This window comes from Salvelinus sp. IW2-2015, linkage group LG37 (genome assembly GCF_002910315.2).
Source record: "Salvelinus sp. IW2-2015 linkage group LG37, ASM291031v2, whole genome shotgun sequence".
Taxonomy (NCBI): domain Eukaryota; kingdom Metazoa; phylum Chordata; class Actinopteri; order Salmoniformes; family Salmonidae; genus Salvelinus; species Salvelinus sp. IW2-2015.
Window position 1 is genome coordinate 10,518,246 of NC_036876.1, and position 17,423 is coordinate 10,535,668.

A 17,423-nucleotide genomic window follows, 5' to 3' on the forward strand; every position below is an offset into this window, starting at 1 on the left:
CTACAATAAGCCGCCTCCAACGTCATTTTTAGAGAATTTGGCAGTACGTCCAACTGGCCTAACAACCGCAGACCATGTGTAATCATGCCAGCCCAGGACCTCCACATCCAGCTTCTTCACCTGCGGGATCATCTGAGACCAACCACCCGGACAGCTGATGAAACTGTGGGTTTGCACAACCGAAGAATTTCTGCACAAACTGTCAGAAACCGTCTCAGGGAAGCTGTGCTCTTCATGGATGAAACCCAGTTTCAGCTGTACCGGGCAGATGGCTTCGTGTGTGCGACAAGTGCTACCCATTTATTTATATATTTATTTTTTTGCCCTGTCTGCTCATCAACATTTTCTGGTGCGGTTGTTTTTCTAACGTTCCTTTATTGCCTGGTCAGACTCTGGCAAAATATCATCAAATCAGATAGGGCTAGTCATAGTTCAAGTCTTTGAGACAAATAAGCCAATCAGAGTGCTAGGGCGGTTCCCCCCATGAAAATGAAAACTAAGAAATGCCAATAAGATCGTGGCTGTAAGTCTTTTATCAAAAAAAGTACAAGACCGTGACAGACAATCCAGTCAGAGGCACTCAGTAGCAGTTCTTTTGGTCTGTCTTCACCTAAAGGATTCTGTTGCTTTATCAGGTAAGAGAGGACTACAGATGGTGTTTATGCATGTATCAACAATCAAAGTTGATTTCAAGAAATATAAATGGAAAGTTAAAATATGCACTTTTCTCTCTCCGGACCTTGAACTTAAGCATGAGAATAGCATACTATTCACTAGCTATTTGTTGGCAGTGGAGATCGGATCAATGAAGGTGTGGCGGATGTGTGTCTACAGATATACCGTAATCTGAATTTGACTTTACAGGTGAGGAAACCATGAATAAGGTCGAGCAACCTGTCAGTTCCAAGTGGATTTATTTTTCTCCAGATAGAAATAACACCATTCTCCATGCACAGAAGTGTATAAATTGACAATTGCTATTGATAAGAACTATAGAGCATTGGGAAAGTATTCAGACCCCTTGACTTTATCCACATTTAGTTACCTTACAGCCTTTTTTCTCTCATCAATCTACACCAAATACCCCATAATGACAATGCAAAAACAGGTTTTTATACATTTTTACACGTTTATTTTAAAAAATTAAATGGAAATATCACATTTACATAAGTATTCAGACCTTTTACTCAATACTTTGTTGAAGCACATTTGGCAGCGATTACAGCCTCGAGTCTTCTTGGGTATGACGCTACAAGCTTGGCACACCTTTATTTGGGGAGTTTCTCCCATTCTTCTCTGCAGATCCTCTCAAGCTCTGTCAGGTTGGATGGGGAGCGTCGCTGCACAGCTATTTTCAGGTCTCTCCAGAGATGTTCGATCGGGGTCAAGACCGGGCTCTGGCTGGGCCACTCAAGGACATTCAGAGACTTGTCCCAAAGCCACTCCTGCGTTGTCTTGGCTGTGTGCTTAGGGTCATTGTACTGTTGGAAGGTGTACGTTTGCCCCAGTCTGAGATCCTGAGGGTTCTGGAGCAGGTTTTCATCAAGGATCTCTCTGTACTTTGCTCCGTTCATCTTTTCCTCAATCCTGACTAGTCTCCCAGTCCCTGCCGCTGAAAAACATCACCACAGCATGATGCTGCCATCACCATGCTTCACCGTAGGGATGGTGCCAGGTTTCCTCCAGACGTGATGCTTGGCATTCAGGCCAAAGAGTTGAATCTTGGTTTCATCAGACCAGACAATCTTGTTACTCATGGTCTGAGAGTCTTTAGGTGCCTTTTGGCAAACTCCAAGCGGGCTGTCATGTGCCTTTTACTGAGGGGCTTCCGTCTGGCCACTCTACCATAAAGGCCTGATTGGTGGAGTGCTGCAGAGATGGTTGTCCTTCTGGATGGTTCTCCCATCTCCACAGAGGAAATATGGAGCTCTGTCAGAGTGAACATCGGGTTCTTGGTCACCTCCCTGACCAAGGCCCTTCTCCCCCAATTGCTCAATTTGGCCGGGCGGCCAGCTTCAGGAAGAGCCTCGGTGGTTCCAAACATCTTCCATTTAAGAATAATGGGGGCCATCCACTGTGTTCTTGGGGACCTTCATCGCTGTAGAAATGTTTTGGTACCCTTCCCCAGATTTGTGCCTTGACACAATCCTGTCTCAGAGCTCTACGGACAATTCCTTCAACCTCATGGCTTGGTTTTTGCTCGGGCATGTACTGTCAACTGTGGAACCTTATATATAACCTTATATAGCCTTTCCAAATCATGTCCAATCAATTAAATGTACCACAGGTGGACTTCAATCAAGTTGTAGAAACATCTCAAGGATGATCAATGGAAACAGGATGCACCTGAGCTCAATTTATTTATTTTTTATAAATTTGCACAAATTTCTTAAAACCTGTTTTCATTTTAGGATATTGAGTGTAGATTGATGAGGAAAACATATAATTTAATACATTTTAGAATAAGGCTGTAACGTATCAAAATGTGGATGAAGTCAAAGGGTCTGAATAGTTTCCGAAGGCACTGTAGGTAAATTAGTAATCCGTTTGGATAAGGGGTTTGTAAATATGAATGACAATTGTTTTATATCTATTTTACCTTATGATCGCTGGAAACAAATGTGAAACCAGTCATGGAAACAAACAAAAAAGCATGTCAACACGACAGGTATTTATTCCCCTTTCCCACATTAGGCATATACTATGATTCTATGAACAATAACATTTAATTTAAAGATAAACATGGAAGGTTAAAAAGCAAGCCTGTCTTGGGAAAGTTATGTATAGCCTCTTTAATTAAAACTTCTTCAAGATCGGTGTCCCGTCCGCGGGACGGTTGAGCTAACGTAGGCTAATGTGATTAGCATGAGGTTGTAAGAAACCAAAACAAATCACAGGACATAGACATATCTGATATGGGCAGAAAAGCCTCTTTAAGGCATATTGATAGAACTGACCTTTTTCTGAGACAGCTTATTTTGTCTATTCAGTCAATTAAAAGAGTGAATAAAAATGCGTTAAACCCTGATGCACTAACATAATGAATAATTTGTGAAGCATCTAGCCCAAGGGTGGGCAAACTTTTTGTCTCGAGGGCCACATCGAGATTTCGAAATTCAAAGGAGAGCCGCACAGATTTATTACATGGAAACGGTGGCACCAACACTGGGAGGACTTTGGAACTATCATTCATTATTACTGTGACTGTTACTTTTATGACTGGGAGCAATAAAGGGACAATCTGTAGTTCGAACAATTACAAACCAGGAACCACGTCACTGTTTTGGTTAACAGCTGAGGGATAGGGCTGGAAAAATGTAACCACTCTTAAATAAACAGATCTATAGACAGTGCTAGCAACAAACATCAAGCTCTATGATGGCCCTCTGCTGCAGAGGACACGTTCATTAGAGTTACCAGCCTCAGAAATTGCAGCCCAAATAAATGCTTCACGGAGTTCAAGTAACAGACACATCTCAACATCAACTGTTCAGAGGAGACTGCTGCAAAGAAACCAATACTAAAGGACACTAATAATAAGAAGAGACTTGCTTGGGCCAAGAAACACGAGCAATGGACTTTAGACCAGTGGAAATCTGTACTTTGGTCTGATGAGTCCTAATTTGAGATTTTTGGTTCCAACCGCCGTGTCTTTGTGAGACGCAGAGTAGATGAACGGATGATCTCCGCATGTGTAGTTCCCACCGTGAACCATGGAGGAGGAGATGTGGGGCTGCTTTGCTGATGACACTGTCAAATATTTAGAATTCAAGGCACACTTAACCAGCATGGCTACCACAGCATTCTGCAGCAATACGCCATCCCATCTGGTTTGTGCTTAGTGGGACTATAATTTGTTTTTCAACAGGTCAATGGCCCAAAACACCTCCATGCTGTGTAAGGGCTATTTGACCAAGAAGGAGAGTGATGGAGTGCTGCATCAGATAACCTGGCCTCCACAATCACTCTACCTCAACCCAATTGCGAAGGTTTGGGATGAGTTGGACTACAGAGTGAAGGAAAAGCAGCCAACAAGTGCTCAGCATATGTGGGAACTCCTTCAAGACTATTGGAAAAGCATTCCAGGTGAAGCTGGTTGAGAGAATGCCAAAAGTGTGCAAAGCTGTCATCAAGGCAAAGGGTGGCTACTTTGAAGAATCTAAAATCTCAAATATAATTTAATTGGTTTAACACTTTTTTGGTTACTACATGATTCCATATGTGTTATTTCATAGTTTTGATGTCTTCACTATTATTCTACAGTGTAGAAAATAGTAAAAAATAAAGAAAAACCCTTGAATGAGTAGGTGTGTCCAAACTTTTGAATGGTACTGTATGTTACAGCACTTTGGTTTCACTAATAAATATGTTGAACTGCGGCCTCCCGAGTGGCACAGTGGTCTAAGGCACTGCATCACAGTGCTAGTGTAACCGATGTGAAATGGCTAGCTACTTAGCGGTGGTGCGCGCTAATAGCCTTTCAAAACAGTGACGTCACTCGCTTTGAGACCTTGAAGTAGTGGTTCCCCTTGCTCTGCAAGGGCCGCGGCTTTTGTGGAGCGATGGGTAATGATGCTTCGTGGGTGACTGTTGTTGATGTGTGCAGAGGGTCCCTGGTTCGCGCCCGGGTCGGGACGAGGGGACGGACTAAAAGTTAAACTGTTACACTAGCTGTGCCACTAGAGATTCTGGGTTCGAGTCCAGGCTCTGTCGCAGCCGGCCGCGATCGGGAGGCTCATGTGGCGGCGCACAATTGTCCCAGCGTCGTCCCTGTTAGGGAGGGTTTGGCCGGCAGGGATATCCTTGTCTCATCGTGCACTAGTGACTCCTCTGGCGGGCCGGGCACAGGGGATGCTGACACGGTCGCCAGGTGTACGGTGTCTCCTCCGACACATTGGTGCGGCTGGCTTCCGGGTTGGATGGGCATTGTGTCAAGAAGCAGTGCGGCTTGGTTGGGTTGTGTTTCGGAGGACGCATGGCTCTTGACCTTCACCTCTCCCGAGGCCGTACGGGAGTTGCAGCGATGAGACAAGACTTTACTACCAATTGGATACCATGAAATTGGGGAGAAAAAAGGGGTGAAAAATACAACAAAACAAAAAATATATATATATATATGTTGAACTGGAACCAAAGTACTGTATCTGTTTCTGTCTTCTGTCATTTTAAAATATCTGTCATCTTCTGTCATTTTAAAATAGGATATATGGTCTACTACGGTATAGGTCAAATGTGATAGTCCGCCTATAACCAGCCTATAACTAAATTCCTATTCTATTCAAAGTTTAGAGAAATTAATCAAATTTGAAATTAGCTGTAATCAGGCTGGTTAATGCGGGTTCATGCGAAGTAAAATTAATAGACGATGAGTAAACAGTACGCAGTTTAAGTATGTAATACGCTATGATGGGTATTTTACATTGCCTGTGTCTTCTTTCAGGTCTGTGTGCTTCTCTCACAATGGACTTTAAAGGTGCGTACCTGTGTTCTAGACCCTTGCGATGTGGCTTGACGGTTTTTGAAACTGCACTTGAAGAAACTTTCAAAGTTCTTGAAATCCGGATTGACTGACCTTGCTGTTTTCAAGTAATGATGGACTGTCGGTTCTCTTTGCTTATTTGAGCTGTTGTTGCCATAATACGGGCCTTTTACCAAATAGAGCTATCTTCTGTATACCACTCCTACCATGTCACAGCACGACTGATTGGCTCAAACACATGAAGAAGGAAAAAAATTCCACAAATGAACTTTTAACAAGGCACACCTTGTTAAAAGGTGTTAATTGAAATGCATTACAGGTGACTAGACTACCTCATGAAGCTGGTTGAGGGAATGCCAGAGTGTGCAAAGCTGTTATCAAGGCAAAGGGTGGCTACTTTGAAGAATTTCAAATGTAAAATCTATTTTGATTTGTTTAACACCTTTTTGGATACATTTGGATACTATGTGTTATTTCATAGTTGTGATATCTTCACTATTATTCTACAATGTAGATAATAGTAAAATAAAGAAAAACCCTTGAATGAGTAGGTGTGTCCAAACTTTTGAATGGTACTGTAAGTATTCACACCCCTGAGTCAATACTTTACAGAAGTACTTTTGGCAGCAATTACAGCTGTGAGTCTTTCTGGATCTTAGAGCTTTCCACACCTGGATTGTGCAACATTTGCCCATTATTCTCTTCAAAATCCTTCAAGCAAATGTGTTGTTGATCATTGCTAGACAACCATTTTCAGGTCTTTCCATAGATTTTCAAGTAGATTTAAGTCAAAACTGTAACTCGGCAACAACATTCACTGTCTTCTTGGTAAGCAACTCCAGTGTATATTTGGCCTTGTGTTTTAGGTTATTGTCCTGCTGAAAGGTGAATTAATCTTCTAGTGGCTGGTGGGAAGCAGACAGAACCGGGTTTTCCTGTAGGATTTTGCCTGTGCTTACCTCCATTCCGTTTATTTTTTATCCTGAAAAACTCCCCAGTCGATTACAAGCATACCCATAACATGATGCAGCCACCACTATGCTTGAAAATATGGAGGGTGATAGTCAGTAATGTGTCGTATTGGATTTGCCCCAAACTTATTGTAACACTTTGTATTCAGGACAAAAAGTTAATTGCTTTGCCAATTTTTTTTGCAGTATTACTTTATTTAGTGCATTGTTGCAAACGGGATGCATGTTTTGGAATATTTGGTCTTTGTGATCTTTGTGGTTGAATCGGTGTTTGAAATGTACTGCTCAACTGAGGGACCTTACAGATAATTGTATGTGTGGGGTATAGAGTTGAGGTAGTCATTGAAAAACCATGTTAAACACTATTATTGCACAATCTATTCAACTTATTATTATATGATTATGTTACTGTTTACTCCTGAACTTATTTAGGCTTGCCTAAACAAAGGGGTTGCATACGTATTCACTCAAGACATTTCAGCTTTTCTTTTTTTATTAATTTGTATAAATTTTTAAAAACATAAATCCTCTTTGACATTATGGGATATTGTTTTTAGGCCAGTGAATAAAAATCTTGATATAATCCATTTTAAATTCAGGCTGTAACAAAAAAAAAGTTGATAAAGGTCAAGGTCAAGGGGTGTATAATACTTTCTGAAGGCACTGTAGCTAGCTACAGTAGTATATTTTTAATGTCAGAGGTCTCCCACCGGGGGGCATGGCTAAGATATAGATAGCAAGGGTCTATACCAGGGGTATTCAACTCTTACGTAGGTCTCGTAGGTCCAGAGCCTGCTGGTTTTCTGTTCTACCTGATAATCAATTGCACCCACCTGGTGTCCCAGGTCTAAATCAGTCCCTGATTGATTTAGAGGGTAACAATGAAAAAACACAGTGGAACTTGTTGAGTTTGAGGGGTCTATACGGTAAGTGGCGAACCGACAGGGCCTTCTAGGCCTTCAGAAAAGGCCTAAGGATTTCTTAAAATGTATATGTTTTACATACATTTAGTTTTAATTTCCATTTAATCTTCACAGTAATTGTAATAATTTTCAGATGTCATCTCTTCAGTTTGTGTTGGAAAGAGAAGGGTTAATACTGAAAAGGAAAAATCTCCAGTCTGCATTTATTTGGTGGTTTCTGGGTAGAAAACTATAGCTAGCTCAGCCAGCCATTGGCTAGGTCTTCAGAAGCTGGACAGAAGGCCTCTGTCCAGCTTCTGTGTTAGAGCAGAATTTTGGAGTGACAGTGGAATGAACCAATCACATTTTGAATTGCAATGGATGGGAAAGTTTTTTTATTTTAAGAGACGTGTCTACGAAGGCCTAGACAACTCACTACTGAGAGCGCAAGAGGTAATGAATTCATAATACAGAATAGCAGGCTGATAACAGCCAATACAGTAGGTGGTGGCAATACACTAATACACAAAGGCTTTGATGATTTGAATCAGGTGTGTAGTGCTAGGGCAAAAACAAAAATGTGCACCCCTTTGGGTCCCCGGGACCAGGATTGAGAACCACTGCACTAATAGGTTGTAGTCTGCCATAAAACCTTAAAGAAGAAGAAGAAGCAAGCGCAATAGAAAATAATTTGTGTTCCAAGCAGTAGTTTTCCCACGCTACTGCTAACAACATTCACTAGCTTGTGTTGTAGTAGTGTGACAATGGCAACAGCGGCTGCAGCAGCTGTTATCAACTTCGAGGTGGATGTTGTTGCACATTTTTTAGCATCACTTCTTTCAAATTTTGTTTACAAATGATTATAATCTGGTGCGTTGCACTGTTTTTTGTTCCAGTTCGCTTGCTGTTAGTTATCTCTTTGAAAATAATGACTGTGAAACATTTTAGCATTTAAACTTTAGATGAAAGATGAAAGTGATCAAATATATTTGCAAATGGAAGTACTAGCTGGTTTGTCAATTTAATTTTGGACATGGAATGGTGGTGCTTTTGTATTGTTCTGACTTCATGGGGACTACTGGAGTGAATGGGCCGCTTATTCTTTAACATTATTTGATGTTGTGTGTGACTGCTGTCTCCTGTCTATCAGCCGTGTCTATGTGTTTGACCAAAATGTTCTCTCCTTCAGCGCCATGGAGTGCACAGGTATTACAGTCGCTGTCCTTTCAGCACCATGAGCCTGTCACCATTGATGTGACACTGTTGTTGATGCTATTGATTGTGGTGTTGGCTACCATATGTTGTGTAAACAGTGCATTATTTTATGCTGTGGGTCATGTTGTGTCCATGCCGGTTCTGTCTCTTTGTGTGTGCCAGCCCGAAGCGCCACCAAGCCTGTCGGATTCATTCATAATGTCATCATAAATAATTGCTCCTCCTTCTCTAGAACTAGAATGGTCTGACTACAGAAGATCTAATGTTGGGCGCATTAAGTGATGTTATTATCGAGATTATTTTTTAAACATTTCAAATTGGAAGATTTTTTTGTCCCTCTGAAGGTCCTATAATTACGGTTCGCCACTGCTAAGAAATTGTATACAATATTATAAAATGGGTTGTTTGAATCCTGGATGCTTATTGATTGATAGCAGGGAGTTATTCACCACAATTCCCAGGTAATGGCTGTTAAAAGTTCCATTTAAATGATCAATGTGCCTTCAATGTCCGACAACCCAGCCAGTCAATTCATAAACTTAATCTTCCCTGGAAAATGTCAAATGTATTTCCCCATGCTACTAGGCTAGCATTTGGTTAGCAACAGTTGGGGTTTGTCCAAACCTTGCTGCTCAGATTCTCTGACCTGCGCAGCAATGTTGCAGTTTATTGTTCTGCGATCTCCATCATGCCATAGAGGATGAATATGTGTGGACGAGACTGACTGCTTCTCTGAGCCAGGCAAATTCATTTATCAGGATCCAGGAAATGGCAAATGAAAAGGCACAGTTTGCTGTCCTTTCAGCAGCTTGATGTGATTGTGTGTTAGCTTTAGTTGGCTAGCTAGTAACATTGTCCCCAGGCTCTAAATGCCGGCATATTGAATCTGGTAACAGTGTGGGACTGTTTGGAACTTATGGTGTGTACATTTACTGAGTGGCGGGAGAGGGAGGGAGCCGGCATCAAATCAAATCAAATCAAATTTTATTAGTCACATACACATGGTTAGCAGATGTTAATGCGAGTGTAGCGAAATGCTTGTGCTTCTAGTTCCGACAATGCAGTAATAACCCAACAAGTAATCTAACCTAACAATTCCCACACTACTACCTTATACACACACACAAGTGTAAAGGGATAAAGAATATGTACATAAAGATATATGAATGAGTGGTGGTACAAACGGCATGGCAAGATGCAGTAGATGTATGAGTACGGTATATACATATGAGATGAGTACTGTAGGGTATGTAAACATAAAGTGGCATAGTTTAAAGTGGCTAGTGGTACATGTATTACATAAGATGGCAAGATGCAGTAGATGATATAGAGTACAGTATATACATATGAGATGGGTAATGTAGGGTATGTAAACATTATATTAAGTGGCATTGTTTAAAGTGGCTAGTGGTACATTTTTACATAATTTCCATCAATTCCCATTTTTAAAGTGCTGGAGTTGAGTCAGTATGTTGGCAGCGGCCGCTAAATGTTAGTGTGGCTGTTTAACAGTCTGATGGCCTTGAGATAGAAGCTGTTTTCAGTCTCTCGGTCCTGCTTTGATGCACCTGTACTGACCTCGCCTTCTGGATGATAGCGGGGTGAACAGGCAGTGGCTTGGGTGGTTGTTGTCCTTGATGATCTTTATGGCCTTCCTGTGACATCGGGTGTGTAGGTGTCCTGGAGGCAGGTAGTTTGCCCCGGTGGTGCGTTCTGCAGACCTCACTACCCTCTGGAGAGCCTTACGGTTGGGCGGAGCAGTGCCGTACCAGGCGGTGATACAGCCCGACAGGATGCTCTCGATTTGTGCATCTGTAGAAGTTTGTGAGCTTTTGGTGACAAGCCGAATTTCTTCAGCCTCCTGAGGTTGAAGAGGCGCTGCTGCGCCTTCTTCACAACGCTGTCTGTGTGGGTGGACCAATTCAATTTGTCCGTGATGTGTACACCGAGGAACTTAAAACTTTCCACCTTCTCCACTACTGACCCGTCGATGTGGATAGGGGGTGCTCCCTCTGCTGTTTCCTGAAGTCCACAATCATCTCCTTTGTTTTGTTGACGTTGAGTGTGAGGTTATTTCCTGACACCACACTCCGAGGGCCCTCACCTCCTCCCTGTAGCCGTCTCGTCGTTGTTGGTAACAAGCCTACCACTGTAGTGTCATCCGCAAACTTGATGATTGAGTTGAGGCGTGCATGGCCACGCAGTCGTGGGTGAACAGGGAGTACAGGAGAGGCTCAGAACGCACCCTTGTGGGCCCAGTGTTGAGGATCAGCGGGTGGAGATGTTGTTACCTACCTCACCACCTGGGGCGGCCCGTCAGGAAGTCCAGGACCCAGTTGCACAGGGCGGGTCGAGACCCAGGGTCTAGAGCTTGATGACGAGTTTGGAGGTACTATGGTGTTAAATGCTGAGCTGTAATCGATGAACAGCATTCTCACATGGGTATTCCTCTTGTCCAGATGGGTTAGGGCAGTGTGCAGTGTGGTTGCGATTGCGTTCGTCTGTGGACCTATGGTCGGAAGCAAATTGGAGTGGGTCTAGGGTGTCCGGTAGGGTGGAGGTGATATGGTCCTTGACTAGTCTCTCAAAGCACTTCATGATGACGGAAGTGAGTGCTACGGGCGGTAGTCGTTTAGCTCAGTTACCTTAGCTTCTTGGAACAGGAACAATGGTGGCCCCTTGAAGCATGTGGGAACAGCAGACTGGATAAGGATTGATTGAATATGTCCGTAAACACACCAGCCAGCTGGTCTGCGCATGCTCTGAGGACGCGGCTGGAATGCCGTCTGGGCCTGCAGCCTTGCGAGGGTTAACACGTTTAAATGTTTTACTCACCTCGGCTGCAGTGAAGGAGAGCCCGCAGTTTTGGAGGGGCCGTGTCAGTGGCACTGTATTGTCCTCAAAGCGGGCAAAAAAGTTGTTTAGCCTGTCTGGGAGCAAGACATCCTGGTCCGCGACGGGGCTGGTTTTCTTTTGTAATCCGTGATTGACTGTAGACCCTGCCACATACCTCTTGTGTCTGAGGAGCTGTTGAATTGCGACTCGATTTGTCTCTGTACTGGGACTTAGCCTGTTTGATTGCCTTGCGGAGAGAATAGCTACACTGTTGTATTCGTCATGCTTCCGGTCACCTTGCCCTGTTAAAAGCAGTGGTTCGTGCTTTCAGTTTCACGCGAATGCTGCCGTCAATCCACGGTTTCTGGTTTGGGAATGTTTTAATCGTTGCTGTGGGTACGACATCGTCAATGCACTTCCTAATGAACTCGCTCACCGAATCAGCATATTCGTCAATATTGTTGTTGGACGCAATGCGGAACATATTCCAATCCGCGTGATCGAAGCAGTCTTGAAGCGTGGATTCAGATTGGTCGGACCAGCGTTGAACAGACCTGAGCGCGGGAGCTTGTTGTTTTAGTTTCTGTTTGTAGGCTGGAATCAACAAAATGAGTCGTGGTCAGCTTTTCCGAAGGGGGCGGGGGGAGGGCCTTATATGCGTCGCGGAAATTAGATAAACAATGATCTAGGGTTTCCCAGCCCTGGTAGCACAATCGATATGCTGATAGAATTTAGGGAGTTTTGTTTTTAGATTAGCCTTGTTAAAATCCCCAGCACGATGAATGCAGCCTCAGGTGTGTGGTTTCCAGTTTACAAAGAGTCAGATAGAGTTCGTCAGGGCCATCGATGTGTCTGCTTGGGGGGGAATATATACGGCTGTGATTATGATTGAAGAGAATTCCCTTGGTAGATAATGCGTCGACATTTGATTGTGAGGAGTTCTAGATCAGGTGAACAGAATGACTTGAGTTCCTGTGTGTTGTTATGATGATCACACCACGTCTCGTTAATCATAAGGCATACCCCCCGCCCCTCTTCTTACCAGAAAGATGTTTGTTCTGTCGGCGCGATGCATGAAGAAACCAGCTGCTGCACCGACTCCGTTAGCGTCTCTTGAGTTAGCCATGTTTCCGTGAAGCAGAGCACGTTGCAATCCCTGATGTCTCTCTGGAATGCTACCCGTGCTCGGATTCATCAACCTTATTGTCAAGAGACTGGACATTGGCGAGTAGTATGCTAGGGAGTGGAGCGCGATGTGCCCGTCTCCGAAGCCTGACCACGAGACCGCCTCGTTTTCCCCTTTTACGGCGTCGCACAGTCGCCGGCTGGGATCAGATCCATTGTATTGGGTGGAAGGCAAAACACTGGATCCGTTTCGGGAAAGTCATATTCCTGGTAGGAACGATGATGAGTTGACGTTAATCGTATATTCAGTAGTTCCTCCCGACTGTATGTAATGAAACCTAAGATTACCTGGGGTACCGATGTAAGAAATAACACATAAAAAAGCAAAATACTGCATATTTTCCAAGGAACGCGAAGCGAGGCGGCCATCTCTTTCCGGCGCCGGATGTTAATGGGACTTAGAAAAAATGCAAAAATCGCCAATCAAAGTCATTAACCATATTATACATTTTTTGGGATAGCAATCAGCATGTTTGGCTAGCAACTTCAGAATCTCAGAACTAACGACTGACTTTTGCCATGACTATATCATATGGTGTTAGGATGAATACAAATATATTCACTGATTAAAATAAAGTTTTTAAATCATGTTGTTCATCTTTTTTTATATGTTGGCAACCATTTTATAAAAGCAATAAAAGCCCTTAAACATAGGAATTATTGTGAATAGTATCCTCCTAAGGGCTGTTTCCCCGGCCCTTCGCGAACAGCCTAACAGCCTATACAACGGGTGGGTCTAATACTGAATGTGGATTGGTTAAAACCACATTCCAGACAGTGTCTATTCCACAAGTTACTACAGGCTAAATCTATGGCGTCAAAATGCCTATTTACTCTGTTCAATCTGACTGCACAATCCACTGTCTCATCAGCCCAGCCAGGCAATTTAGAAACTTGATCTCCACTATAAAAAGCATCTAGACATTGTCTAATTTATTTTAAACTACTGTGACATTTAATTTTCAACAGTGGATATTCATATAAACCTTGCCGTCTGTCTCTCCGACATGTGCAACATTATTTCAATATTCAAATTCGATCTCCGGCTGTCCCATAGTAATGAAAGTGTCAGGAGTCGGGATGAGACAGACAGGTAGGCAGCTTTTCTTAGCCAGTCGAAATCATGAATCAGCATCATTTTTATGGATATATACAAAGAACTATCAATAGAAAACATAAAACAAAACAAAGTGCAGCTAGCTTGTCTTTCCAGCTTCAGTATGAAGTGATTGTGTTAGCTGTGTTGTTGGCTAGCTCCTCTGAACAACAGTGTCCTGGCGAGAGAGCACATTTTCTATGCCAGTTAAAATCGCGCATCAATAGCTCATTGTTATGGATGTATCCAAATAAATGTCACGAGAAAATGTCACTTAAACAAATACAAGTGCATCATTATTTGAATATGTTGGTAATCCGCTGTGTAAAAGTGATAATGCCTTCGAAGCCAGTGTTTGGAGGACATATTGGTGAAATGAGGTGACATCCTTTTTTATTTGATTTTATTTTTAACTTTTTGGAGTTTCACCAATATATCCTCCAAACACCGGCTTCGAAGGCATTATCACATTTCCCAATGTTTCTTGAACTTGGGATTTCATTTGAACCTATCCTGTATTGTTATATAAAATGCTGATAATGCTAATGAAAATGCTAATTCGTTTTGTCATGTATTCCCCCAGAATGGATCAGTGTCATTATCATTACCAGTATCTATTCAATTATCCCCTACGCCCATATTATTATAGGTAAGTAGAAGTTACTTTGAAATGAAATACACTTTGTACAAATAATGACAATAATGAAAAACAAATAGTGAATGCATCTCCATCGTTGAAAAAATTCTGATACGCCTTGTTCTTTATCCCCCCAGCATTGATCTTTCTCATCATCCGCTGTGTTGTTACAATTATTGTTTCAGTTATCCCCTTGGTCCACTTTGTCATAGGTAAGTAGTAGTGAAGAAATACCATTTCGCAAAAACATTATTGCATAACCATTATGCAAAAGCTACCCTTCTAAAATTCCCTTACCTCTCAATCTTTAGGTGCTGAGTGCTTCAATGACTGCCCTGTTATGTTCTTCATCCCTATCTACCTGATAGGGTTGGGATGTTTTTATGTGGTCCTGGTGTTACTGTCTATGTTTATGGCCATCAAAGACTGTCAAGGGTTCTGCTCATGGGTCATAAGGATCAGTCTGCTCATTCTGATGTTCTGCCTCTTTGCTGGTGAGCGAGATTCCCAATCCAGACATATGTGGCACTGTTTGAACTTATTTTGAAAATGCATCCTTTCTCCCTTCCTTCAAGGAACAATCATGGCACTCCCTTACCTGGGTCTTGTATATAACAGTTTATTATATGAAAAGCTGTATGTACACGTTTATTATACACTGAACAAAAATACAGTATACAGAACAAAAATATATACGCAACATGTAAAGTGTTGGTCCCATCTTTCATGAGCTGAAATCAAAGAACCCAGAAATGTTCAATACGCACAAAAAGCTTATTTCTCTCAAATGTTGTGCACAAATTTGTTCACATCCCTGTTAGTGAGCATTTTATACTTTGTCAAGATAATCCATCCACCTGACAGGTGTGGCATATTTTGTCACACAACAGCAATTTCAGTAATTTCCACCAGAGCTGTTGCCAGAGAATTTGTTAATTTCTCTATCATAAGCCCCCTCCAACATYGTTTAAAGAATTTGGCAGTAAGTCCAACCGCAGACCACGTGTAACCACACCAGTCCAGGACCTCCACATCCGACTTCTACACCTGCGGGATGTTGCCTTTATATTTTTGTTCAGTATATTTTAGCTAGCTTGATAAGCTAGCTTACATTGCTAATAGTAAAGTTAGCTATCTTGCTTAACATTGAAAATCGGGTACAACTAGCTACATTATCCATATGGTTGAAAAGGTGAAAGGTCTGTGGTGAAAGGTCAGTTCTCTCAGTTTCCCATTTGTAATTATGACTTGGAGGGTCATTCATGTGAAATTTCCAATTCGGAAATCCAAACTTACAATCACTCCAACAGCATGTAAACACCCTACTAGACTCATAGAGTCTCCAAATTTGATACATAGGTTCCTCTCCTTACAAGGAAGAAATTTGTTTCAGGGATCCACCATGATCCAAGAGCTGTGAGTCCAATTTCAACTGATGGTGGTATTATGACACCGGCTTGGACTCTGTCAATAATAATATTATAAATACAAATATATTATATTTATACATKTATTTCCCTACCACTTTATCTACTATAGGTAGTGGGGTTGTTTTCGCTGTATTTCAAACAACAAGCTACAACCCGACCCTCAGCGACAGGAGCTCCAACCAGACCATTGCCAACGAGAGCTACAACCATATCTTCTGCAGTGGGAGCAACAACCAGTCCATCACCAACCCAGAGTACTGCAACAAAACTCTATACCTGTTTGCATTCTCTACCTCTCTGATATGGATCCTTATGGTTGTTTTGTTAACGGTTGGCCTCAAGTTCTATGGATGCGTCCGAATTGAGATGATCTTTAAGAGCTTGGGGTTGTGGTTGTTAGGTCATGACCCTATTTATTTGTGTTTCGAAGATTCTACTATACGATAAGAAACAGTAGTCATACTCATATGGAAGCTATTATGAAAGGTAGCCCACAGGTGCTTTAGTTGATTGTTTTTTWAAACTTTGGATTACATTTTTGGGGGATGAGAAAACATCTTCAGAGAACTTGGAACGATTAAAAGTGGATAAAAAGTATTAATGGACCTGTATACCTTTAAATAATTTAATCTTGGAGTACTGCTTTTGTCTTTAATCGTCTTTTCAAGGCATGTCTGGTTGATTATGCCTGCTTCAAAATGATTAGAGGAAAAAGTGTTTATTTACAGTTGTGCTTTCATTCTATGTACTCTACCTTTTGATTCAAAATAAAGCCAGTTAGATAAATTGTTTGATAGTGTGTAAAGTGAATGGATCATGCAGTTTGACATACTTTATCACAAAAAGGGACAACCAACTGCACCACCACTTTCAATCTATGCGCTTGATATCTGACCAACAGATCACTGACCATTTCGAATCCCACCGTACCTTCTCCGCTGTGCAATCCAGTTTCCGAGCTGGTCACGGGTGCACCTCAGCCACGCTCAAGGTACGAAACGATATCATAACCGCCATCGATAAAAGACAGTACTGTGCAGCCGTCTTCATCGACCTGGCCAAGGCTTTCGACTCTGTCAATCACTGTATTCTTATCTGCAGACTCAACTGCCTTGGTTTCTCAAATGACTGCCTCCCCTGGTTCACCAACTACTTCTCAGACAGAGTTCAGTGTGTCAAATCGGAGGACCTGTTGTCCGGACCTCTGGCAGTCTCTATGGTGGTGCCACAGGGTTCAATTCTCGGGCCGACTCTTTTCTCTGTATATATCAACGATGTCGCTCTTGCTGCGGGTGATTCCCTGATCCACCTCTATGCAGACGACACCATTCTCTATCTGGCCCTTCTTTGGACACTGTGTTAACAAACCTCCAAACGAGCTTCAATGCCATACAACACTCCTTCAGTGGCCTCCAACTGCTCCTAAACGCTAGTAAAACTAAATGCATGCTTTTGAACCGTTCGCTGCCCGCGCCCGCCCGACTAGCATCACTACTCTGGACGGTTCTGACTTAGAACATGTGGACAACTACAAATACCTAGGTGTCTGGCTGGACTGTAAACTCTCCTTCCAGACTCATATTAAACATCTCCAATCCAAAATAAAATCTAAAATCGGCTTCTTAGTTCGCAACAAAGCCTCCTTTTCTCACGCCAAACATACCCTCGTACAA

The 17,423-nt window shown here is 42.4% G+C and overlaps 1 protein-coding gene across 1 annotated transcript; it reads left to right on the forward strand.

The window, feature by feature from the left end:
* Positions 1 to 476: 476 nt before the first annotated feature.
* Positions 477 to 17,085, forward strand: LOC111960457 (uncharacterized). Its single transcript, XM_023982468.2, has 6 exons — positions 477 to 635; positions 5,441 to 5,473; positions 14,267 to 14,332; positions 14,458 to 14,532; positions 14,632 to 14,814; positions 15,860 to 17,085. The coding sequence occupies exons 2-6, from the start codon at positions 5,461 to 5,463 to the stop codon at positions 16,195 to 16,197; spliced, it is 675 nt and encodes a 224-aa protein (XP_023838236.1). The 5' UTR covers positions 477 to 635; positions 5,441 to 5,460; the 3' UTR covers positions 16,198 to 17,085.
* Positions 17,086 to 17,423: the final 338 nt, after the last annotated feature.

What these genes read in the sequence shown, in the direction of transcription:
- LOC111960457 (XM_023982468.2), top strand. An exon ending in CTACGCCCATATTATTATAG is followed by an intron (nt 14,333 to 14,457) that starts GTAAGTAGAAGT and finishes TTATCCCCCCAG; the next exon opens with CATTGATCTTTCTCATCATC. An exon ending in GATGTTCTGCCTCTTTGCTG is followed by an intron (nt 14,815 to 15,859) that starts GTGAGCGAGATT and finishes TATCTACTATAG; the next exon opens with GTAGTGGGGTTGTTTTCGCT.